General features: G+C 37.7%; 1 protein-coding gene across 2 annotated transcripts in view; it reads left to right on the top strand.

The window, feature by feature from the left end:
* Positions 1-25336, top strand: part of gmds (GDP-mannose 4,6-dehydratase) — a 69712-nt gene that overhangs the window by 7001 nt on the left and 37375 nt on the right. The window contains exons 2-8 of one of the 2 annotated variants that reach the window (XM_036581914.1): positions 3725-3769; positions 4093-4180; positions 4859-4879; positions 6207-6316; positions 16126-16318; positions 16466-16570; positions 21516-21643. In XM_036581914.1, the coding sequence (XP_036437807.1) occupies positions 3725-3769; positions 4093-4180; positions 4859-4879; positions 6207-6316; positions 16126-16318; positions 16466-16570; positions 21516-21643 (690 nt within the window). The remainder of the gene's footprint in view (positions 1-3724; positions 3770-4092; positions 4181-4858; positions 4880-6206; positions 6317-16125; positions 16319-16465; positions 16571-21515; positions 21644-25336) is intronic. The other variant, XM_036581915.1, reaches the window with a different exon arrangement.

Genomic DNA, 25336 nt, shown 5'->3' with positions numbered 1-25336 from the left:
AATGTTACAGGATTTTGCAAAATTTTCCCAATGCTTTAAAGACGATTAAATTGATAGTGATGATAGTGTGTCCTACAGGATGTTGATGACGATGATGATGATTATGCAGCTAGAGGTGTTTCCAAATAAGTCAGCGTAGCTAAGATTATTTTTTAGTCATCTGAGCAGATTCGGAGAAACCAAATTTTAAGTACATCACACCCTTACTTCTTATCAATGGAATAGTCATTGCACTGCAAGAAAAGGAAATAACCTCTAGAGTTCACTGTGAATTAACTCTGACTTCGGAGCATATTAGAAACTATAAGAGAATGGTGCCATTCAGAGAGGTGTGTGTATATGTATGTGTGTGCATGTGTAAACGTGTGCGCTGTGATTGGAATGCCATATCTGTCTGGGTTTCCTGTCTGAAAGTGTAATCTGAGGGAAACAGACCACATTTCCCAACAGTCCCAGTGTGCAGATAAGCTCCATTTATCAGAGAGGATTATGAGTCCACACTGTAGTTTGCCAGTGGCCATCATACACCCACACAGCCGTGCACTCGCAGACACTTTAGAATGCCCGACTGATAGCCTGTTCCTCTGTCTCGTGACGTCACTACTTGACCGTGCTGCAATTTTCCTTTCTTTTTTGTAATTTAATGTTTATTTGAATTTAACGTAAGGAATAAACAAGGATACACTCAAGAATAGCAGGTACCATGTAAAGTCCTCCTGTGCCCTCCGCCTTACGGCATCGTTTTCTTGATTTGGGACAGTCAAAATGCCCACTTCATGCTGTAGAGTTTGATGCAGCAACAATTAACGGAAAAACAAAGGTGAAAAGTTTATTTAGGGATGCACTGATTTCGATACTGGTATTGGAGATTGGCCCTATTGTGTGCTCATTTACTCTGTGCTCATTTGCTCATACTCATAAAAATTCATGGATACCAACATTCAATACCAGCTGATACCATGTGACATAAATCTAATTAGTATACGCGCTAATGAACAAACGTCTCAAGGTGGAAGCGTCGGAGGGTCTGTTCTCACAGAGGATTGTTACTTTCTCTGTGGAGGTTCCAAAATCACACAATGTGATTTATTGTAAATAAATATATTTAGAGGACATTGGACTACAGCACAACCAGTCAAATAAAAGACTTCAACATAACCTAAAACTCCACAAGTGAGCTCCTTGAATTAGCCTTGGATGGGATTCTTCCTGTCACTGTGCTACAGAGATTGTTGTTGAAAGAAACAGATGAACAAAACTATGAAATGTACATACAGCTGTAGAGGAGCACTTTTCTGAGGTAGAAAGAAACTTGCTCTCCTTCACTGTAGTGATGCTCAATTCAAGCTAGCTAATGCACTCCATTTAAAATCTAAAAGCTAGATTTTGATGATTTAGTTGTTGAGGTACATTGCACTGATTTACATTAACAACTACTTAATTCTAAATAAGTAATTCATTATGGTATTGGACTCTGTGTTGGCAAGTGCTAAAAAACGTGCTCGTATGCGGCCTAAAAAAATAGTATCGGTGCATCCCTAGTTTTAATGTAACACTGTGTCAGATAACTGATGTGCCTATCTTAAATTGCTTCAGTGTCTGGCAAATGACATCAATAACATTAACAATTACTATGGGGGTGCTGTTAAGACTAATTATACTGTTCAACACATTTGTCACACTTAACGCTGCAGTACATTCACACAGTTCACTGGCTGATCTATCTAATGTTAGCAAAGTATGACACCGTTTTTATTTTATTTATATATAATGTCACATTCTCTCTCCTGTTCACGTACAGCTTTTTCTCTTACTTGTTTTTGCCTTGTTTATCCATCCAGTCACAAAGCAGGGAGCCTGCTTTTAATGCCATTAGACTTTTGCCAGTACATGTGATGGATTTTATACCATGTTTGTAAACATTAGCTTTATGTATTTAGCTGTCAGTCTTATCCATAGCTAAATACATAATAGCATAGAGTTATGCCCATGTTGTGTTACTGGTAGCTTATAGCAGTTATGTTGCTACCTAAACAGGGAAATGAACCCTGGTCTTCAGTGTGTGGCACACTGTGTTATTCACTATGCTGTTAAATGCAGGGGACTAACTGTGAATCAAAACTGATTGTTTTTGTTTTTTGAACACTGTTTTTCATTCTTTAATCTTTTAATTATTCACCATCACTCTTGTGTGTAGACAGAGCAGAAAATGATTACTCTAGCTGTGAATATGTGAATGAAACAGATTAATAGGGTGCTGCACATGCTTGGAATGATGTGTGCAGTACGTGGAGCACTTGAATTTAAGTGTGCATTGAAATGTGTGCAGGAAACAGAAACGTGTCTGTGGACACACCTCTGTCTTACAAAGTGGTCCAAGCAAGACACACACACACACACACACACACACACACACACACACACACACACACACACACACACACACACTTTCTGGAATGCCAGAGCTCCTCTCTCATTTTTCCCAGAGGTCTTTGGGGCTGTGCCTGTATCACCCCAGCAGGAAGCAGGGGGCGGAATGCCATGGCCAGAGCGGAATGTTCCAGAGTTCTAGAATGCTAGAATGTGCGGTTGGGAAGTCTGAGAAGGAAAAAGGAGGGAATGAATGAGAGAGAGAGAGAGAGAGAGAGAGAGAGTAAGAGAGAGAGAGCACAAGTGAGGGTGATAGAGAGCATGTGCTTATTTATCTTATTGATGCAATGCTCTGTTTTCCATAAAGCGCACGCTCAAAACACAACCACCTACATAGTGCAAGGTTATATTACCGATATTGATATTTTCCAAATATATCATGGTATCAGATGTTATTTAAGTTAGCATTAATAAAGTTAGCGACTCCCTGACTTCTTGAGAACTTTTATTCTAAGCTAATAGAATGTCTTATGAACCTGACATAGTTTGTTATGAGTGGACTTTTTTGTTCCACTTATTCTGAAGGGAACCAGACAGAAGGCACATTTCCAGGAAGGAAACTTCTGTTTTACCTCATGTTTATGAATTCTAAACTATTCTTTCAAAAAAATCTAATGTAGTTAGATAAACGGCATGCATTGCAGTTAACAGTTAGGTCCTGGATATTAAAAGTGAAGCACACAAGATAAAATTAAAAAGCTAAAAAGAAGAAAACGTCTTGTGATGCTGCTGTTTATGGGCATTATATCTTGGATTCAGCGCTCGCTCAAAATTATCACTAAAATCGAAAAACAATACCATAGTATGTCTCTATCATGGTATACTGGTACAGACATTATATTGTCCAGCTCCACACCCACCTACTCATCACTCAGGCTTTCTTGCTCTCACTTTCTTGCATGCATATACACATGGTATATGTGAAAACAGACCTTGTTTTTTAATGGAAACCTTCTTTTACAGATTATTTTATACCCAGTTAGTACAGCATCCGTATATAGACAACCAGTATAGTCAATTAGGGTAATATTGCACTCACTGCCCGGCACAGGCCCGGATTTGCCCATGTTTGGATTTCCAGTCTACGACTTGGAACTCACATTCATTAGATGCGTGTTACCGCACTGGTCAAGTGTGGGAGTTTATTGCTGTGCTCTCAGGGTCCTAGTGAAATTTAGAAAGAAATGGTCATTGTATTGCTTAAACTCTTGGGTCATTTCGTTTGGCCCAGAAAGTATAAGAGTGTATTTGTGTGTTTTTCACATGAATGAATGTGTGGTCTGTGTGGTTACAGGATGGCTCGTACTTGGCAGAGTTTCTGCTGGAGAAAGGCTACGAGGTAAGAGAAGAAACACCTGTTCATTAAGAAACACTGGGCATTCAAACCCCTCTAAGTCCAGGATACATGCACACGCACATACACACTCAAGGAGCACATACTCGCAAACTCCCTTTCCCTAAGCACTGTTCTTGCTCGTTGCACATTGTGTAAACATTTACAGCAAATTGAAGTTTATTTGGTTAGAATGAAAAGAAACACAGTGAACACTGCTTTAATGAAGAATAGGGTATGGTCATTTTCTATTGATTTCATGGTCTCTTTGTTTCTGTGGTGAATGTTACTCCCTTTTTCTCCCTCTCTGTTTGTGTTTGTGTGGACAGGTTCACGGTATCCTCCGCAGGTCCAGTTCCTTTAACACTGGCCGAATTGAGCACCTTTACCATAACCCTCAGACACACACTGAAGGAAGTGAGTTAGCCTCGTACATTTGTTATCCATTGTTACATGTACATCAACATTTGGTAGCACTGTCTTTGTTGAGTTCCAGTTCATATGTCTTTTGGGTCCTAAATAGCACTTATATTGGTATTAATTGGCATATTGGAGATTTTAAGGTCAATGGCATGCGTTTCTTTTTTCTTTCTTTTTTTTTTTTCATGTTCTGATATTATTTAAAATGTACACCTCCGAGCTGTCACGTCCCTAGTTTAAATTGGTTTTGAATCATAGACAGCAGATGTGTTTAGGAAGTAGGACATGATCAGTGCAATAAGTCCTGTGGGGGTTCTGACCTTTGAAGAACAGAGTAAAGGAGGCTAACAAAGAGCAACAGATGGACTCCAGTCTGTAATTGTAGAATTACAAAGTGCACCTATATGGAAAGTGGAGCTGATAAAATGGACAATGAGTATAGAAACAATGAGGTGGTTTTAATGCAATGGCAGATTGGTGTAGATATCTCAATTAAATTAAAATTAAACATTATAAGACGTGTCTGAAACCACCAGATAAGTGTTATTAAAGGCCCAAAAAGTGGAACTCCTCTCTAATGTAACTTGTTGTTTAAGATAAAACAAACTTACTTTCATAGATACACAGGCTATTTTATGAAATAACTGGACACTAATTAATACCATACATTGACAGGAAGTCGCTCTTCAGCAGGATGTAAGTTATTTGTTTCATCAAGTATTTTTTTTTCCTAACTAGACATATGATCTTGTCTCTCTGGTTTTCATGATTGTAATTTGCTAATTATGTGACACAGTTTATGAATCTGCTTTATAAAAATGGCATTGAACATGAAAACCAGACTTGATACTTCTCAACTGTACAGATGATTTACTGGGATGTTTCTGATGGTCAGTGGGATAGCTTACCTTCAGTTGGATCTTTGAGCTGCCCTTGGTAGTGATAGGACCCATTGTATATGCTTGCATGATTTCTGCTTTTTTCTTGTTAGAGATTCTGTTTTGGGAGTGGATGTATGTTGCGTGTATGTGTGCGTATGAGGGAGAGGGAGAGTGAGAGATTAAGTAGTACATCAATTATTATTAAAACTGCAGAGGTAGATTGATTAATTTAATTGAATTTCCACAGTGCAGTATTAGCAAGTTTAGAACATGTTTGGTTGCAGCAGTGCTCAATTTATTGACAGTACCCAGCATTAGGGATGTTAGGGCTGGATGATATGGCAAATATAACATCACAATACTTGTGATACATGATATGTATTGTGATATTCAGTTTTGGCAAGTGTGAGAAGACAACACATAAAAACTATTATCGTAAACTGTTTATACAAAGATTTTTATTCATTGTCTCGCGCATTGTGCTGCAGAAAAATTGTAAAGCAGTGTCTGTTGTCAGGCAGCATATTCATAACTTTTCCATGTAATAACTTGCTTTTAGAAGAATTAAATGATTCAGATGTCTGGTTCCTATCACTTCTGCTGTGAACAATTCTGACTCTAAGTTTCTCTAAAATGCTTCATTTTAGAGAAACTTACCATCAAACTGCTATGAATTGCAAAAGTTTTGAAAATTTGGTTTGAATGCTGCTGATTTTGATGTTCAGAGGAGCAATTTATCGTGATCACAGTAAATATTATTGCATAGGCCACCCCTATTTAGAGGTTTAAGATAGACTTCAAATAATATTCAGTTTAAACCATTACTGACATGAAGCAGCACACTTGTTCGGCTTTTAGTTTTCCATGAATGGAGCCAACTGTAATGTATATGATGAAACTCTTAATGATTTCCTCTATAAAATGCCTTAAATCTTTCTTTCTTTCTTCTTTTTCATTTTTTTTTCATTTATTCTTTAATTAATATCTTCATGGTGAACATACACTTTCCTACTGATCAAATTCTATCAAACCACAGTTGCTATTAATGTTGCTATGGAATACGTTAGTTACATGTTGTGCAATCTGCATGCATGCATATGCGTGTGTTGGTGTGTGTGTATGTATGTATGTGTGTATTGTAGACATGAAGTTGCACTATGGAGACCTGACGGACAGCACTTGCCTGGTAAAAATTATCAATGAAGTGAAACCCACAGAAATCTACAACCTGGGAGCACAGAGCCACGTCAAGGTAAAACCCACATCCTTTCAGAAGTTTTTCATTTTATGTTGCCATTGTTTGTGTTTGTGGGTGTGATTGACTGATTTCTCTTTCTCAGTTAACCGTTATGGTCTTACATCAGCCAGGATACACACATACAGACACACAAGTTGCTTTTTAATGACTGTAATTTGTGTCTGTGTGTGTGAGGTCAGCCAGTGATCTGGTCTAGTAGTTAGAAGGAGATGTAGCTAAGTGTGCTTCTTTTTTATTCTCTGTTCTCTCATAGAGACTACTAAGGTCTAGTCATTCGGGAGGTGGTCAGAAAGAGGTTTTTCAGTGGGTTGGCCATTAGATGAATTGACTTTGTGTCTGTCTGAGAGAGTGAACCTGTGTGGCCACTTTTATGAACTCTGAGTAATGAGTACAAAGGCTGTTGAGAGTCAAGAGGGTAAAATTAAAACGAAGAAAAAAATGAGTAATAGAATGAGGGATCTAAAGAGAAAGTGGTGAGTTATGACAAACGTTGAAAGCTTTTCCTAGACGCACTGTACTAGTCACTCATCAATCCTTTGGGTTCACTCTCACTGGCTAGAGAAAAATCATCCTGGTAAATGTTCCCATTTGAGAAAGAAATGTAACAGTAAAAAGTGAGTTATTTGTTTTAGCTTTGAACAACACAAATGTTTAAATATATTTAATGAAAGCACATGTCTGTAACAGCAGAAACTGAAAACTGCTCTGTCTGATGACTAATCTGAATCATCATACGGATGTGACCTGCGAAATGATGTGTGAGCAGCTTAGAATAAGAGGAATGGATGTTAGTACATCAGTAATGTTGATTTTGAATATAATTATGTGAAAATCATACTAGTTAAAATGTAAAAATGTGACTAAAGTGCTAGAACAAATGTACATTCTCTTCTTTTGTCATGCTGTTAACACCAGTAACAAATAAACAGTGGCACTTTTCCAAAAATTAATAATTCATCACTTAGTGCCTGTGACATCTGTATATGCACATATGGAGTACATTGTTAGATGGCAGATGAATAGTATTAAATGAGCGTATTACCTAAAAAATTAGTTTCAGTGGGGTGGAATTGAATGGGGTGAAACAGAGCTGACTTGAATAATTCACATGAGATAAAACTGATAGAAAATGAGGTGTGGCAGCACATTCATTTAAATGTAAATGAGTTTCTTTTTATGCCCTATCAGTACCTTGTCTGCAACCTGTTGCATGATGAAACAAGCAATAGACAGTTCTCTTATCAGTGTGATCACGGGGCTGTGCACCTTTATACAACTATAAACTAATCCTAGACCCAGATCAGGTCCGTTTAATGTACTGGAAATTGTTTTTTAGTGGAGAATCACTAATATAACTAGTACATCAGATACTCTTTTCTCTGTTCAGCTAGCTAAGACTGTAAGCTTCAGCTTTGGAGGTGATACTTCTGAGTATAACAGTAGTAAAATGCTGCATGTGAAATAGAGGAGCATTATGGGTGGCCCCATGCCATTTTATTGTGTAGTAAGTTTAATGGTAAGTGGTCTTCTTTGCAATCCAGCATGCCAGTGGCAACGCTTTACCACACATTTCTTCAGTATCTGTTTCTCCACAAATCGGAGAATACCATGCCTTCTCAGATAGCTGGCATTGTTCTGCACTATGGGGAGATATTAATAAACATGGTTTATACATGGAATATCCAGTGTCCTCAGAATGTATGTGGTCATTTGTGCCATATTTAAAAATGTATTGAGTTCATTGTGTTAGGAAACAACATGTCAAACCAAGTTAAACAGACCCTTCCAAGACTGTTATTTTCTTTTTGGCAAAGTATTCTTTCAAAAGACAGCCGGTCTTCTTTCAGATCATTATTGTTTGAGCAGTTTCTTTGCAGATTTCTGCAGATTTGCATCCAAAATGCCTTTGTACATTTCTGAATTAAGGATGATATCAATAAACACGAACGCAACACGAAAATTAAAATAAGAAAAAAAATTACAGAGACTTTGAAAATTCAGTTCAGACAGAGAGTTTTACAGTACCCTTGGTGCAGTCCGGTTGGAGTTCTTCTACAGGCTTGCTCCACACAAAGAGTCTGCTATCAGTTTGATGTTGTGGTAAAAGTGTTTTAAAATATGTGTGTATACAGTTTCCTGTTGTTGCATATAGGGGTCAGCAGTGTGCTACTGTGTGTGAGGTCATAGTTTTCAGTAGATGAAAGAGGATATTAACAGATCTATTTTACTTCTGTGCTTACCTGCTTTTATTGACTCATTCTTTGCCTCATTACTTTGTGTTTTTTTTATTTTTATTTAGAGTGGGTTTAGGTTTTTCAAATTATGTGAATGAAGATCCTTAATGCTCTTGGCATTCTTGCCTGTACTGCAACCCAATGAGGGACATAAGCTCAATAGCTCCTATATTCTAGTGTTGAATTCAAATAGTGCACACAGTAAACAACTGTGACTGTGATTAGGTATAAAATCCTGTTAAGTGTGCCAGTGGCTTAACCATGATATGAGTTGGTCTGTTCAAGGCTAATCAGATAACACATTCTATACACACACACATCATACATAAGGAGGAAAACTGGAAATTAATACAATACTACTACTACTACTACTACTACTAATAATAATAATAATAATAGAAAATAACAGGTTTTGACATACTATGCAAATATTGCTGAAGTTTCATAATGAACCATTAGTTCCCAGGTCTCTAAGGTCCATATATGAAAACTAAGCTGCAAAAACAGCCCATTTGGAATGTATTGTTTTTGTGGTGTCACAAATACCAACACACTGACATGAAACCTACAGACTAGAGCATGAACTGCTTTTCGAATGAGGCACAATACAGGGCAGCCAATTAGAACAGAGGTTCTTTGTGTGTCAGTCTTAAAGGCACATGAACAAGAAGTTTTTTTTTTTTTTTCATTCTAAGGGAAAATGAGAAGTTGGAAATTGATCATATAAAAATGGATTATGATCATATTGGGTATATAGACTCAACACAAACTTAATAAGTGGACTTCTGCATTCATTGGAACTAATTACCATCTTGTGGCAATTGATGCCTGTATGCATGCCTTAAGTTTGGTCTCTTACACACACACACACGCACGCACACACACACACACACACGCATGTACATGCTGCTTTAAAATGTCTGTGTGTAAATCAAGCTTACACAGTCACCTACTGGCCTGGCTGATGTCACCGCAAACAAACGAGGCTTTATTCAAGGAAATTACGGCACATCACCGCAACCAGATTAAAAACACATGATTTATTGTGTATGACACTGAAAGAACAACAAGAACCAATTTAATTAGCTGTGATAGACATGAATCACGTACCTCAGTGGTTGGAGCCGAGATGAGCTTTGTTCATGTTTTACGGAGGCCTGACAGCATTACTTTTGTGATTTATTCTGGTTCGCTCTGTTACCTTTTTATCAGATATATTCCACATTCAGTATGCCTTTATAATGACATGTGTAAGTTGTGGAGCTTTTTTTTTTTTAAAGCTGCTTGTTCCTGCATGTGCTCCTGGGGGGAGGAATGCCTCTTTCAGCTCCAAAAGAAAATTGTATGTCTAGTGATCTTGTTGTGTTGTGTGGTTTTTTTTTTTTTATTTTTTTTATTTTATTTTATTTTTTTTGCTCGTCAGACTAAATATTTCCTACAATTCGGCAGTTGCACTGGTTTTACATTTCTTTAGTTATAACACTCGACTACGTAGTAAAATGTCATGGTCTGAATGAAATTTTATTTTGGTCTTGGATAAACATGAGCATAATGTTTGTGAAAGCATTTAGGATGATTTCAACCACTAAAGAGCTGGTGGTAGTGGAATGCACCAAAATTGAGAATAGATGGTTTCTCATGACAGAAACACCCCTCCAGATTTTTATCACTTGTGACAGATTTATGGGCCGAGGTTGATTGTATTGCTTGCATACTGCAGTGGTTAAAGATGTCTAATGATGTTGAAAGATAATGGTCCGTCAGTACCAAGCTTGTCTGGAACTGCTGAGAGTGATTGACAGTATAGAGTCTTTCAAGACTACAGCATACTTTACAGGTGTATGCACACTTTTCTCTCTCTTTCTCTGTCTCTCTTTTTATGTGACTCTCTCTCTCTCTCTCTTTTAAATCTCTGACTCTGTCTCTGACTATCTGACTCTTTATCACGCTCCCACACACACACATGCACACTTTTGATTGAGGATTTCTGAGTAGCTATTTTGTAGAAGAGAGTAATGTCTGTCTCGTTCCTTTGGGTGGGAGTAAATTGACACATTCCTGTCTCGTGTCCATTCCCTCAGGCAGCTTTTGCTTTCTGGAGAAAAAATCTCCCTCTATGTCTGTTATAGCACTTTGAGTGCTAATAAAACATACATATGTAAAGAGAGTATTTGAAAAAGTTAGGACAGATGTGCAGACTGATGTTTCAGACTATAGTATGAGATTTCAGGTAAATTTGTTATATGTTGAACAGGCCAAACAGCAGGATCAATCAGACAAGAAGGCAAAAGAAATTACTGAGTGAGAGCACAACTGTCTTTATCCAATGACCGGCTGATGTAGGTCCTATGAGAATACCAGGCTAACCTGGTTCCACTTGGCTCTAGGCTTTCATCACACTGAATTGAGGCTACATCATCAAATACACGCACACATATTCACAGGTATAAAAGGTAATTTACAACATAATTTTGGCAACAAATTTTTGATACACATTCTACCATTGGATATCCTGCTTAATATAATGTTGCACTGCAGAAAGGGCATAGCATGCTGTGGTAAGCAATAAGTAATCATGAAAATAAGTAAGTCAACACTGCACAAGTATACTGAACTCTACACAAGCAAATGTTTTATCAAAAAATCAAAAGGTATCTGTAGTAAATTAGTGTTGGTTGGTGCTCAGCAGTTGCTGCATTGTTTCTCAGATGTTCCATGGTGCACGTCTCAGCACAGTGCTGCAGGTTGTCAGTGTGTTGTCATTGTTTGGTATGTGCATAACTGTTCTGACATATAGTTACCCACATAATAGCTCCACGCTGTCTTTCAAACTTCTAACAGCACCTGTCAGCTGAGATGACACAACATACATGTGTGTGCATGGGTGTTTCAGGGGGAGAGGTGTGCTGGTTCACGGGGAGGGATACTCACATGTGGAAGTTGTTAGCTGCTGTCAACACCAAGTTAACCTAGAGAGAGAGAGAGAGAGAGAGAGAGAGAGAGATCGATATCGATATCGATCAGAATCAGAAGGTGGTCTCTTGTCTTATGACCATACACAAATTTAAGTTACACAATTATGAAAGATTACACAAGATGGCACAAGATTACTGTCAGTAAAGAAAGTGATCTTGTGCCATCTCTGGTCTGAAATATTTATATATAATAATGTCAGTCAATACCAATACCAGTCCTTTTTTCTACTAAACTACTAGTCTTCACAATGAGTTATTTGTAATCGAAGCATTTTACTTAAGAGGAACATCTAAAAACAGGCAATCATGCTCAAACTTCTCATGTACTCTACTATTCCACAGGAAGAAATATCCAGTCTTATACATTATTACGTAGTTAATTATTTGTAAGTCCTTCCTGCTTAGTTGTTGTTGCTGTGTTGCTCAAATTTTCAGCTTAGGCTACTGGCAAATGACTGCAGCACTTATACTAATAGACTAAAATGTTAAGTAGCACAAGTGAAATTTTAGACACACACAAAGCAGCACATCTGAAAACATTTTATTATTCAAAAGTAAACTGGCTTGACAGGATGTTCACTGGAGACATATATGTTTGATAACAAAGTATATATGTAGGCCATTTAAAAAAAAAAAATCCTATTGTTACTATTAAAATGGTGGGTTTTCATGTCTATTGAGGAGGTTTGAGCTAGGAAAAGTTTTTTTCAGATAAGCAAAAGCTGACTTTGAAGCTGGAACTAGTCAGAGCAACATTAGGTGCTGAGGAGGACGTCATCTTGTTCACAAGGTCTTTCTGCAAAGAATGTTTTAGGAAGTAGCACTTGGACGATTGTGAGTGGTTGAGAAGTTATTTTGCAAAAGGTCAGTTAGCAGTCAGTTGCAGTCAACACACCAGCATATTATACATCATACAACACACTCACAATATGTGGTATAACTTCATGAAACTTCAGAATATCGTAATACTTTTGTTTTTCTGTGGTTTGAGAAGTTGGAACATCAAAAAAGCCCCACTAGTGCCACACTTCATCAAAAACCATGAGTACAATGGTTTTTGTTCAATGTTTCACATACCGTGCAGCACTAAATCTAATTAAACAGGCCTAGTTTTGCTCTTTTTGTAATGAAGCATGTAGTTTGTCAGTCTTTAAATACTGATGATATCCATGATGTACTCAGAAAAAATGTATCACTATATTCATCACAATAATGATAAATATTGTCATGTTGTCCCTTACTCCCAGCCTCGACCTAATTCACACCAACAGGTACAGTGTCATACGACACATTTTCAACAAAACCCACACCATCGTTGTACTTCAGAGTTTTATTTCAAAAATCATGAGAATATTGATTGAATCATGAATAAATTTAATAGAATTAAAAGTAATAATAGGTATGATAAATTCTCATTTTAGACTATTACATGTGCTTGCATAAGCTTGGATGTAGTGTAATTGGTTTGGCACACACTGGGGGCAGGCTCTGACCGCAACCCAAAATGATTCGGGCTGTTGCCATGTTTATGTGTATGTTTATGCTGGAGAGAGAGAATGAATGATGAGGTGAGATGTCAAGCCAGAGAGAGAATTTTCTGTCATATGGAGCATAGATTTAATTGGCTGATGAATTCCATTCCTGACGTGTTGAAGCCTTGAGAAGTGGAGGAGTATTGATAGAGGGAGGGAGAAGGGTGAAAAGATAAGGAGCAAGAGAGAAGCAGATGTAGAAGAAGGAGAAAAGTGTGTAAGTGTTTGCCGTGGGGCACAGGGGCTTTCCCCGTGCTCAACATAAATCTCACCACTGACAGCTCCAAGTTACCATGGATATGCTCAGTAAATGCTATCTTTCTATTTTTCTCAACATGACTCCTGATCCCCATACACACAGGACACATAATAAATTAAGACACCTACAAATCCCTGCAACAGCCACGAGCTGTTCTGAGTGAACAGCTTGGACTATCTTGGTTTTAATTACATGTACTATCCATGGGTAATGGAATACTCAGTTAACCCTTTCAGATGCCAGTATTTCATTGCTGAAATCGTCATTTGGTTATTTGTTATGCTACGTAACAGAAAGTCAGAGAGAATATATACAGGCTGACAGCTATTATTTTTTTAACAGGGCTGTGTGTGTATAATATATATATATATATATATATTACTATGTCAGATTTTATCAGCTCATCTGAAGAGGCAGCCTCAGTTACTCAAGCCTTCTCCAACAGAAAAAAAAAACATTTTTAACTCACATTTTAAGATAATAAAACATGTTTTCAAACCTATGTATGCTGCTAAATGTTGACTACTAGTGCCAGTGTACCAGTTCACCCTCTTACTGTTTTATGGGTAAGATATTTTAATATCAGCGGAAGTCCTTTTTTCCTGTCTTCTTTCTTGTGGTTAAATGAAAATCGGCTAATTAACTCAGATTTTATGAATATTTATATTTTAAAATGAGTGATAATGCCCATCCCCACTATGCAGCGTAAAGCTTCGTTTTCTTTTTATACGGCTGAATCTCCTGTTCAAAGTTTAAAGAATTTGATTAATGGACTTAATTTGCTGGGCCTCACTGTGAGGAGAAGGTTTGCTGCTAACAGAAGCCAAGCTTACTGATTTGGGCTAAAGTGTTATTGTGTAACACGTTAGATTTTGTTAGAGATAACTGGACTTTTGATAGAGATAAATCTTCTGAATTCAACACTGTAAAGACTTACTTTTGTGTTGTGAACATGTGAATTTCTACCACCTGATGTTGAAATATTACTCATTATGGTAATTTATTTTTGTACTTATTTTGGTATGCGGTTGCTGTATCATTGCTCTAATGGCAATTTTTGGTACTAGTGTATGTATTTCACAGTCCAAAAGTAGCTTAAGCTTACGTGTTTTGTAAGGCCTTTAGAGTCGTTTCATGCTAATGTTCTCCGCAATCTCCCACAGCGGTGACGACCACTGTAGGCTACTAATTGCCAGGCAATGCAACTGAGTGGGACTATAAACAACTTGCTCCATAGATGGCATCAGTTCAGGATGATGTCAGGTTTTTGTGGGTGAACTGATTCATACCTCTCCCCCTTTCTCATTGTTGCTCTCTTTTTATTCTCTCTCTCTCTCTCTCTCTCTCTCTCTCTCTCTCTCTCTCTCTCTCTCTCTATTTTTTTTCTGTTGTCTGTCCACCCACACAGGTCTCAAATACCATAGATCTTCTGCTTGTCTTATGTTAGACTCTGAATATATTTTCCATGTGATGATAATTAACTGTTGGTCTTTGTGGATGGATTTCTCTTGTTGTGATTGGACAGCATGACGTGCATACCTGCTATGTCTGATTCTTCCTCCCATTACGTAGTCATGCTTTTTTGATGTAACGCTGTGTGTAGGTGTGATTTTAAAAGGAGTGTGTCAGTGTTGAGAAACCGAGTCATCGGTATTAGCTCATGTCAGGTTTCTCTCGTTTCGTCACTGTATTTCTCACATGGCAGTGGATCCTGGATTAGCCCACTCTCATGCTTACGTGTGCTGGTATGATTTATGTCGTTCATCAAATGAGAATTTATTGGAAGTTATCGGAATAACACCCCCCCCACCCCCCAGTCTATACACACTACACTACAAAAACTAGTATATTTACAAGCAAAAATCTTAAAGTTAGTCAATATTATCTAATATTCCTCATTTTGAGATTGCTGTAAAAAATGCTTTTTTCTAAGCTTTTGTTTTACTTATATTTTGACTTATTTTTCACTTACTAATAAATTAATTTCACTGTATTGGTAGAAAATTTTCCGGAAGTATAATGAGAAACTTACATATGTCTGAAAATAAATTAAATAATCTTATAAGCTAACAGTCTCCACATGTGAAATACTGGACAGTATACCACAATACTGAGTCACTATTTATTTGCGGTATAAATAGGTAGGCAGATATATATGCAAATATGCATAGGTTCATTGACAGTAGTGGGACATACAACTGCACATAATAAAAGCAAATATTAAACAAAAATAAAAAGTATAGGTAATTTACAAACATATTTACAAATATACAGTACAAATAATGGTGATGGAATTTAACATATTCATGCAATGACTGGGGCCGTCGAGTAGAAATCTGGAAGCAAACCGGTGGTGTCTTTAAATACCTCCCAGGATATCAACTATGTTTTTGAAAACAAATTTCTGTTTACTTTCTACTGCTTTAATGTTTGTTCGCATATATCTTAATGTTATATTGTGTTGGACTGGCAGTTGCTCTGTCTTTTGTTTAGGTGTCTTAAGGCTGTTCTGTGTGTTAGGTCTGTTTTGAAATAAAAAGAGCAATATGTGAGAACAGTATATAAAAGAAACAATATAAATATAAAACTGTACATAAGGATTTTAAATGGAGTTTACATTTTAAAAAAACAGTGTTGGTCACTTGAGATAATTCTCCTGGCTTACTAGATTTAGGTGCAGTAGTTTCACTCGAAAGCGCATATTGAATGTAAATGTAACTATGTTACAGATTTCTCCTTCAGAACAATTAAATCCATAGAAATCAAAAAAGTAATGGGATTTTTTTTATTGTGTTTATTTCAGATCTCTTTTGACCTGGCAGAGTACACTGCTGACGTTGACGGCGTGGGCACGTTGCGTTTGCTGGACGCAATAAAGACTTGTGGGTTAACTGACAGCGTGAGGTTTTACCAGGCCTCAACCAGTGAGCTGTACGGCAAAGTGCAGGAGATTCCACAGAAAGAGACCACTCCCTTCTACCCTCGCTCGCCTTATGGTGGGCACAACACACACTCTAAACCCTTAACTCTGATCTTATCTGTTGATGTTTGGTTCACATAATAATCTTTTTAGATTTTGATATGGAGAAAAGTGTTCTCTCTCTCTTTCTCTGTCTGTCTGTCTGTCTGTCTGTCTCTCTCAGGTGCTGCTAAACTCTATGCATACTGGATAGTGGTGAACTTCAGGGAGGCGTATAATCTGTTTGCTGTGAATGGAATTCTTTTCAATCATGAGAGCCCTCGAAGAGGTAAGAACTCAGGCCACAAGCAGGGCACACACAGGCAATGTAATTGCTTTAAGACGGTGTGATGAGCAGTGATGTGTGGTTTGCTTTAAAGAGCAACCCCTAGAACCATGCACACTGAGGCATGCTGTGATGTTATGTTGTGGTTTTAGCATCATTACCACAATAGGAGTTTCTGCGATAAACACATCGTTAAGGGCTATGATGACAGAAAGAATCAAATTATCTCACATGCACAGTGTCAGAGTGACTTGATGAGATTGACGGAAACATAGCACTGGAATCAACAAATGCTGAGCCGTGCTGCCGCACGTGCAGGGTGAGTAACTTAATGACCAATTACAGATCAAATGTGCACAGTTCAAAAACTACTAGCGTGGTACATGATAACTGTTCTCACTCAGTGTCATTTGTGAAGTGTAAAGCAGCAGTGGCTACTGTCACAACGATCCTGTGTCACCATAAGGAGCTTTTTAAAAAGCTAAATATATATTAATTCATTTTTGAATATTTTTGTGGACAAAAAGAATGCTTACAGTTCTGAAGTTAGTTGCTATTAGTATTTTTTATTTTGCACAATAGTGGATAGTGCTTTTGTAATTTTGCATTTTTTTTGTAATTGTTTTTGTTGGTTAATGATTAGATATATTTCTATTTAAACACCAAGATCAAAAAGAGATGACAACTACATTCTAGTCTCTGTTTTATAGACTTTAAAGACAGGACATAAGCAATAGAGTGAAAGAGAAGGAGACTCAGATGAGAAAACGAGAAGGAGACAGTTGGACAGACAGACAGACACCTTGGCATGTGTGTGCACACAAAGAAATGTTAGATATGCACAAAGAGAAAAAGAGTGAGCACAAACACATGGAGAGAAGGTAGACATGGAGAGAGAGAGAGAGAAAGGGGGAAAAGAAAAGCAAAGTGTGTCTAGGCCTAAGGGAAGGTTAAGGCTCTGTTAATTTCCTGTCCGTGGTGAGACAGACACTGATTCCAGGACCAGACTGCCGAGTTAATTTCATTTGGAATTCTGTTGGGTCTTTTCACCCCTTAACAGTAAACACACTTCCGCTTCCATCAATAAACAGTCTTTCCCCCTGGCCCAGGCTAGAGGTGAGCTTTGGAAAGAAAACAACCACATGCAGTCCACCATAAAGTGAGCAGAACACAAAGTTTTGCCTATAGTGTGCTACCGTGTGTGTGTGTTTTTTTACTTTATTAGATAGGCCTCTGTCACAAGTAAAAGCAGCTCTTACCTGTAATAAAATTAGAGCTGCTACTCTCAATTATATTGGTGATTAGGTAATCCATCAAATAATAGAAATAAAAGTAGACTTAAACTGACCCAAACGGAACGATAACATACCCTCAGCCTCTGTAAAATATGGTACAGAAAAAGAAAAAAAGGCATGTGAAAATATGTAAACACACTATGTGGCAAAGAAGCATAGATATCTGTCTGTCAGGCTCTCTATCAACTTTGTAAGTCATTTTTATTGCCTGTTTGAGAAATTCAGAGAAGTCTTTCTTTGTGTCAAAACAACTTCTTCAAGCCAGTCATTTTGAAAAGTTGTCAGGCCTTGCATATCGTTATGTAGCAGTGTTTAATGCAGGAAACTTCACTTCAGTAGTCTCTTTTACTGATTGTTATGGTTTTGACAGTGAAATGTTTTCCCATTCTTGATTGATATAGAATTTCAGCTGCTTAACAGTTCAGCCCTTCTTCAAAAAATTCAAATTTTGATTGGTCAGACCACAGGACATTTTTCCCCCTCACCTCAGTCCATCTTAAATGAGCTCAGGCCCAGAGAAGCATTACACAACTTTACCTGTCTTTTGTTGCACTGTTCAACTTTTTTGAAACGGGTTGCTGGTGTCAAATTCAAAATGGGCATGTATTTTAAAAAAATAATAAAGTTTCTAGTTTCAACATTTTATATGTTGTCTTTATACCATTTTCAATTAAACATAGGGTTTATAAAAATTTCACATTATTGCATTCTCTATTATTTACATTTTGCACAACGTTCCAACTGTTTCTGAAACGGGATTGTACTACTAGGCTAGCTCTATTTAAACACTTAAAAAAAGTGCAGCTTGTAACAGACCTTTAAGTGACATTTTCCTTGCTTTGTATGTTGCAGTTTTACAGTGAATCCGAACTGAATATTTTTAGAATATTTTAGAATATTTTTGATATTTTTCTGTAAGCTGTCTGCTGAGCTGGTCAGCTTAGACCTTAAACAAAACCAGTTACTTCATATACATTTTGATTCATATACATGCAATTGTGATGCTGTTCTGAACATGTGGAGTGATTCTAAGCAAGGCTTTATAATGAACATAAGAGACCCTGTTTTTCATTCAAATTGCAAGTTAATCACTATTATTACCATTTTTTGTCATTTTTATTTATGTATAAAACATTTTCAAATGCTTCCTTTTTCATTTTCTTCAGTAAAGTAGTCTTTGAATTTTTAGGTTTTTGTTGTTTTTGTTGTACTATTTTTATTGTTTACACACAAACAAAAAAACAGATTACTTAAATAAAAAAAACATCAAAATAATTCTTAGATTACTCGATTACTCCTATAGTTGATAATGGCGGTTTCATGTGTGAAAACTTCTCAGTGTTTGCTTTCTCATGTTTGTTTTTGGTGAGTTTAAAGCTCTTTAGGTGAAGGAGACGGCACCTTTATGAATGTGATGTTAGACCTCTCACCTGTCCTACATACACAAAGCTAAACATGTCCCTCTCCACTCCACCTCACACACCTGTGTTTGTGTTAACTCAGTTGTCATGGCAGCACAGAAGGTGAATGACATAGATGCTCTTTTAGTGTTCAAAATGAAATGTCTCATGTCACATTCTCATATATGTACACGTACATACACACACAGGTGATCTCTAGATGGAAAAGTGGACTAAATATTGGTAGCTATTGTTCCCTGTATTTGTGTCATCATGGTTTTTAATGGCAGCTGAAAACAAGACATGACTTTTTAATAGTCAGTGTTGAGAGAGGGAGAACTGAAGTATATATTCAACGTTGGCTTTTTCATAAAAAAAAAACAAAACCTTGGAACTTCTGGTCTCAGTCCCCCTTTCTCTCTCTCTCTCTCTCTCTCTCTCTCTCTCTCTCTCTCTCTCTCTCTCTCTGTCTCTCTCTCATACTCGTGTGTGTGTATATATATATATATATATATATGTGTGTGTGTGTGTGTGTGTGTGTGTGTGTGTGTGTATATATGTGCATGTGCCCCTGAGTAGGGCTGTTTGGCCAGGCAGAGACCAGGCTGCGGTCAGCTCCCTGGGACTCTGCTCCTCTTCACAACTTTCCTCCACACGCAGTAAGACACCATAATTACACTCAAACTGGAAGCACGAGCCAGCGTGTGGAGACGGCCTGTCGTGGGCTTTCAAACACACGCTAACATGGCACACGGCTAATCCATTATTGCGGGCCAATCGCTAAAATGTGAGAAGAAATCTGATCTCCTGGTCCCCAGTGCGGTTTGCCTGTGACGGTTTGAGTAACTCCAGTATTTACAGTGCTGTGTTTCAAACTGCAGTTCTGGTGCCAAGCTCACACACCTGGCCATGAGCGTGTGTAGAAGGAGCGCTTTGTACTGAAGCGTTTTGGAGCAGAGGCAGTGACCACTGAGACTCCACCACTTCTTCAAACAACTATTATGTGCATGCTAAAACATGCACTGCCTGTCAAAAGTTTGGGGACACCCACTTTAACATTTAGTTTGAGTTTTTATGCAATACCTTAACATATTAATATGCTAACCATGTTTATTCTGAGGCAAACAATATCACACGTAAATATTAGTGAGAGTGCTACGAAACGCAAACCCCCCTTGTTGTGATGTATCAGCACTCAAATCTTTCAAATGTTTAAGTCACCTTGGGCCAAAAGAGTTTCAACAGGTGCTTTTAACAATAGTTTAGAAAAGAAAAATGTCAACTCATTGATGCGAAACCTACTCTTCATGTGAAGGAGTAACACACTTTAATGAGCTGAGTGTTGAACAGTATACTCAAAGCAGGTATTTTAATTGAAAAGCAACAGTGAAAAACAAACATTGCTTGGAAAATTTCAATAGAAGACAAGATGTTCCCAAGCTTCTGATGGGCAGTGTGCATTCGAACAAGACCACAAATGAGCTCTTAGACTATGAAGGTAGTGCTTTTTCTGTGACTTCTATCTCAGTTTGTTCAGGTCTTTATAATTGGTTTAGTTACAGATTGGCATATCAATGTTACAATGAAAAATACTGTACAAGTTGGCTTATGTTACATACATTTAAGCTCACGTTCACATGTATATGACCAGGGTTTAAAGGAAGTTCTGTACTTAAAATGGCTTGAGCATATATATTACTGGACCTACTTAATGAGAATGCAGCCCTGACCTGAGACCCTATATTACAGGCAGGCAGGCAGCTGTGGTGGAGTGGAGTTACTGCATTAAAACTCCAACGTCTCTCTGGTTTTAAATGCAGCACAGCCCAGCAGGTCCTCGGAACATCCAAGGTTTCCCACAGATCAAGAGTGTGCGTGTGTATGTGTGTTTCTTTGGCAGCTTTGCAGGACTTTGGCCTGGCTCTCAGTGCCTCCAGGGTGGTCTACTGACTAGACAAGAGTTTCATTTTATCCCTCTGTGTGCCTATGTGTGACTAAATGACTGACTGACTGACATGGGGCTGGATTTATTTTGGCCTCACAAGATTTAAAGTGACATTTTACATCAGGAAGGAGAAGTAAAGAGACAAAAAGAGAAAGTGAGAGAAACCAATTGAGACAAAGAGAAAAGAGATGTACGATACAGAAAGTGAGCAAAAATGAAGCCGAGTCCCTCATGTTTGTTAGACGCTCTACATCTACATTCATGAATACTAGAAGAGCCCACAATTTTTTTTTTCATGTGTTTTGCAGGTGCCAACTTTGTGACACGGAAAATCAGTCGTTCAGTGGCAAAGATCCACCTCGGCCAATTGCAGTGCTTCAGCCTGGGTAATCTAGACTCCAAGAGAGACTGGGGCCATGCCAGAGACTACGTGGAGGTACTCCTCTCTCTCTCTCTCTCTCTCTCTCCCTCTCTCCCTCTCTCCCTCCCTCCCTCTTCCTCCTCTCTTGGTGTCTCATTTTAGTGAACTTTTACTTGTTTTCTCTTCTTATTTGCGCATGCACACGGTCTGTGTCTTGTAAATGTTTGTGCCTTCATCATGTCTCATTGTGTGAGTGTTGCAAGTGGCTAAACAACAATAATCCATTGAAACAAATGAAGCATGCCTTTTGCTTTAGAAATGCCCCTTTTGCCTGACAGTGAACAGTTATCAACATTTTTTGATGTGTGATAATATCAGTCATATCCCTATCAGCAGATATTCGCTTAAAAAAAAAAAGTATTAGTATCAGATGAATGTTTAGAGCTGCCTGAATTTTTAAACCCAAATTTGTTTTATACCAATATTTGTTATTTGTGTTTATTGTACTGCAGAGTAGTAGACTGTTTAGGTAACGGGCTACTGTGCTAAAATTTTTACACTCAGCCCATGATTTCCATATTCGTGCATCCCGTTCATTCGTACATTCGTGCATTAAAAATGCTTGTGAGGGTGAACCTCGAGAGGCATACAACCTTTCCCTTGGAAGTCAAGCCCAAATCTAATGTTATGAAAAATGTTACAAAATCTAATTTGTCTTGTGCTCTTATAGCGCAGAATGAACCCAAAGGTGTGGAGTTCTTCCATTCCTTTGTGTTTTTTATTTTTTTCCTCTCACCTTAAACCAATAAAAGTGACCGCCAAAGCTCTCTTTAGTTCATCTCCAGTTTTCGGTGATTGCTATCACCATTGAAACATTTACACAGCTGTACATTGCTGTTGGTCATCACTGTCACTGTTTTACAGCAGTTCTGCAAAAAGACATAGAGAGAGCTCTTTTTTTTTCTGCGGAGACATGTAAAACATTATTAGCCTTCTCGACTCTTTCTGCAGATTGTGGGAACATAGCTAACTGTTGACTGAAGTTGACCGTGGTAAAGAAAAGGTGCATAAGCATGACCTTAGAATCTACACCTAATGCTGTAAAAGGTAGAACTCTGGTTAATTAGCCTTTACCCACTGTGGTATACTGTCCCCGTTACAGTAACTAGGCAGTTAAATGCAGAATCAGCAATCATGTAAAATTTAAATTTTCCCCCCTCAGATTATAGGGGCTACAAAGAAGTTGTAGTTGATGGTTATTAACCTCAGTATAGGAATGTCTTTGGGATATAAGGCTTCCTAACTGGCCCCCAGAAGGTGTAACCAGGTCCTGCTTTGGGTGTATGTGTGTGTGTTAGTTTCTAGGTATGTAGGATGTCTGAGTGTGGCAGGGTTCAATGTTAACTTTTTCCCTACTAGCCCAATCTGGCAAGCGACCTGAAAGTTCACTGTCCCGAACCAACTTTCTACTGTCCTAAACAAATTTTTTGTATTTTAAAGTGTTATTCAAATATAAATGAGCACGCAATGCTTAAATACATTTTTTTTGCAAAACTTTGTAACTGGTCACTTCTCACTCTTCAGATTCCTACCACTGAATTGTATTTCTATTTTATTATAAATACCACATTAATCCCATTCAAGTTATCAAAAATCTTGATGTTAGCATTTGCATGCATAAGTTAGCAAATATTTTCTTATCTTCAGCAAGCCATGTTGGTACAATACTGGCTACCAAGTTCCAGTCCATTTTTGATTTAAAGGATATAAACACCTTGACTGGCCTTGTTAGGATATTCCCTAAGACCCTCACAGAACATCTCAGGTACAGATACCATATATATATATATATATATATATATATATATATATATATAATATATATATATATATATGCGCGTTCATACATACATACACACATACATATATAATTAAGCTTTTTGATAACTTGAATGGGCTGACACATTATTTATTTATTTGTTTAAATATTTTTTAGTCTTTTATTTTCCCATCTGTTTAAAACATGAAGTCAGCCTTACAATCACAACAGTGTCACCAGTGTACAAAGGGTTATTACTTGTTTTTAAAATAATCTTAATACAATTTTGACCAAGCTAATGTTCTCCCTTTATTGCCTCTGTCTTTGGTTACACAGTGGTTTCACTGAATGTCATGTGAATGTTAAAGCCCTGGGCTTCAGCACTAGCTGTGTGGGAGGTATGGAAGGCATTTAGGAAAATGGAGGTGTTTTGTACTGACTGCGGCTCTCTGTGAGACGTATGAAGTCTTCTGAGTCACTGAGCTCTAAAATAGCAGCAGAGAAAAATGGAGCCATTACTGTCAAACCAGCAACTACAGCAAGTGAGCACCGTGTAACTGTGGTGCATGAAGAATGTGTGTGTGTGTGTGTGTGTGTGTGTGTGTGTGTGTGAGAGAGAGAGAGAGAGAGAGAATGAGAATGAGTGAGTGAGTGAGGACTTAGAGCAGAACAGGCAGGCCTCCTGAGAGTGTGTTTGTCTAAACTCTTGAACCTATGCATAGTTTTGATTGGTCTCTATTTGTATGAAGTATTGAAACTTGAATATTTTTGAATATTTGAAGTCCTCCAGCACACACACACTGTATGGCCCAAGCCATACAGTTCAAGTCTCACAGTCTGGAACTAATGTGTGAGATTTTTACTTTTTGCGCACATTCTTAGAAAGAAAATAGTAAACAAGAACATAAAATTCATGATGAAAAAAATTTAGTAATTTCCATAACCCAGCGTTGGATCACTATGTAACAGAACACGTACTAGGTTAAACGGCCCCAGCATCGCTAGGTCATAAAAGATGGTTACTTTATATATGGTTACTTTAACCCAGCACTGAGAGAAATAACACAATAACCCTTTCATTTCTAAATGTATATTATATATGATTTTCATTTTCTTTTTCATTTTCACCTGATGTACTATCTGGTCCACCTGAAACGTACTTTTGCTTTCTGGTGAATGCATTTAGAGACAGGCAACATGATAGTTTTACGTGTTCCCCCTTTTACTATTGTTCAATGACAAGTAAATACTAAAAATAAGCTTCTCTTTTGTATCTATTTCTGTTTTCTGTGTTTTATTTCATGTGATATATTGCGTACTGTGCTTGTGTGTGTGTGTGTGTGTGTGTGTGTGTGTGTGTGTGTGTGTGTGTGTGGTACCAAGGATGGAATTTGCTGTTTTTGAGGGGTGGGGAGGTTGGTTTGGTGGGCTTTTGGGGTTTAAACTCCAGTGGCCGGCATCCAGCCAGGGAAATAAACACAGCTGTGAGTTGAGGCCACCTTAATCTAAGTGTATGTGTGTGTGTGTGTGTGTGTGTGTGTGTGTGTGTGCGCATGTGCATGCACACTCTGTTGTTGTGTCCTCTGATTTGGGGGAACTTTAAGCTCTTAAGATCTGCTAAGACACTGTAGTAGTGTATGATGAGAACAGGACTTGTTTTAAGGTTAGTTTAGTGAGACATTTCACCTTTTCACACAGAACACCGCCAAAGTCATAGAAGGTAATGTGATAGTATATGTACACATACAGCTCTCTGCAAAAATCAAAGACCACCCTTGATTTATTAAAGTCAAAATGGCCATTATTTACAAGTTATTTTTCAGTTAGGAAAAATAAAAAGCAGAAAGCATATGTTTAACAGTAAATTACACAAGTCTCAACAACTAAATACTGAATATGATTGCTTTTCAGTATTCAGTGTGTCCACAGTTTGCTTTCGTTACAGCTTC

Source organism: Colossoma macropomum, unplaced genomic scaffold (assembly GCF_904425465.1).
Source record: "Colossoma macropomum unplaced genomic scaffold, Colossoma_macropomum, whole genome shotgun sequence".
Taxonomy (NCBI): domain Eukaryota; kingdom Metazoa; phylum Chordata; class Actinopteri; order Characiformes; family Serrasalmidae; genus Colossoma; species Colossoma macropomum.
Note: the sequence above shows the minus strand (reverse complement) of the source record. Positions and strands in the feature narration are given on the sequence as shown.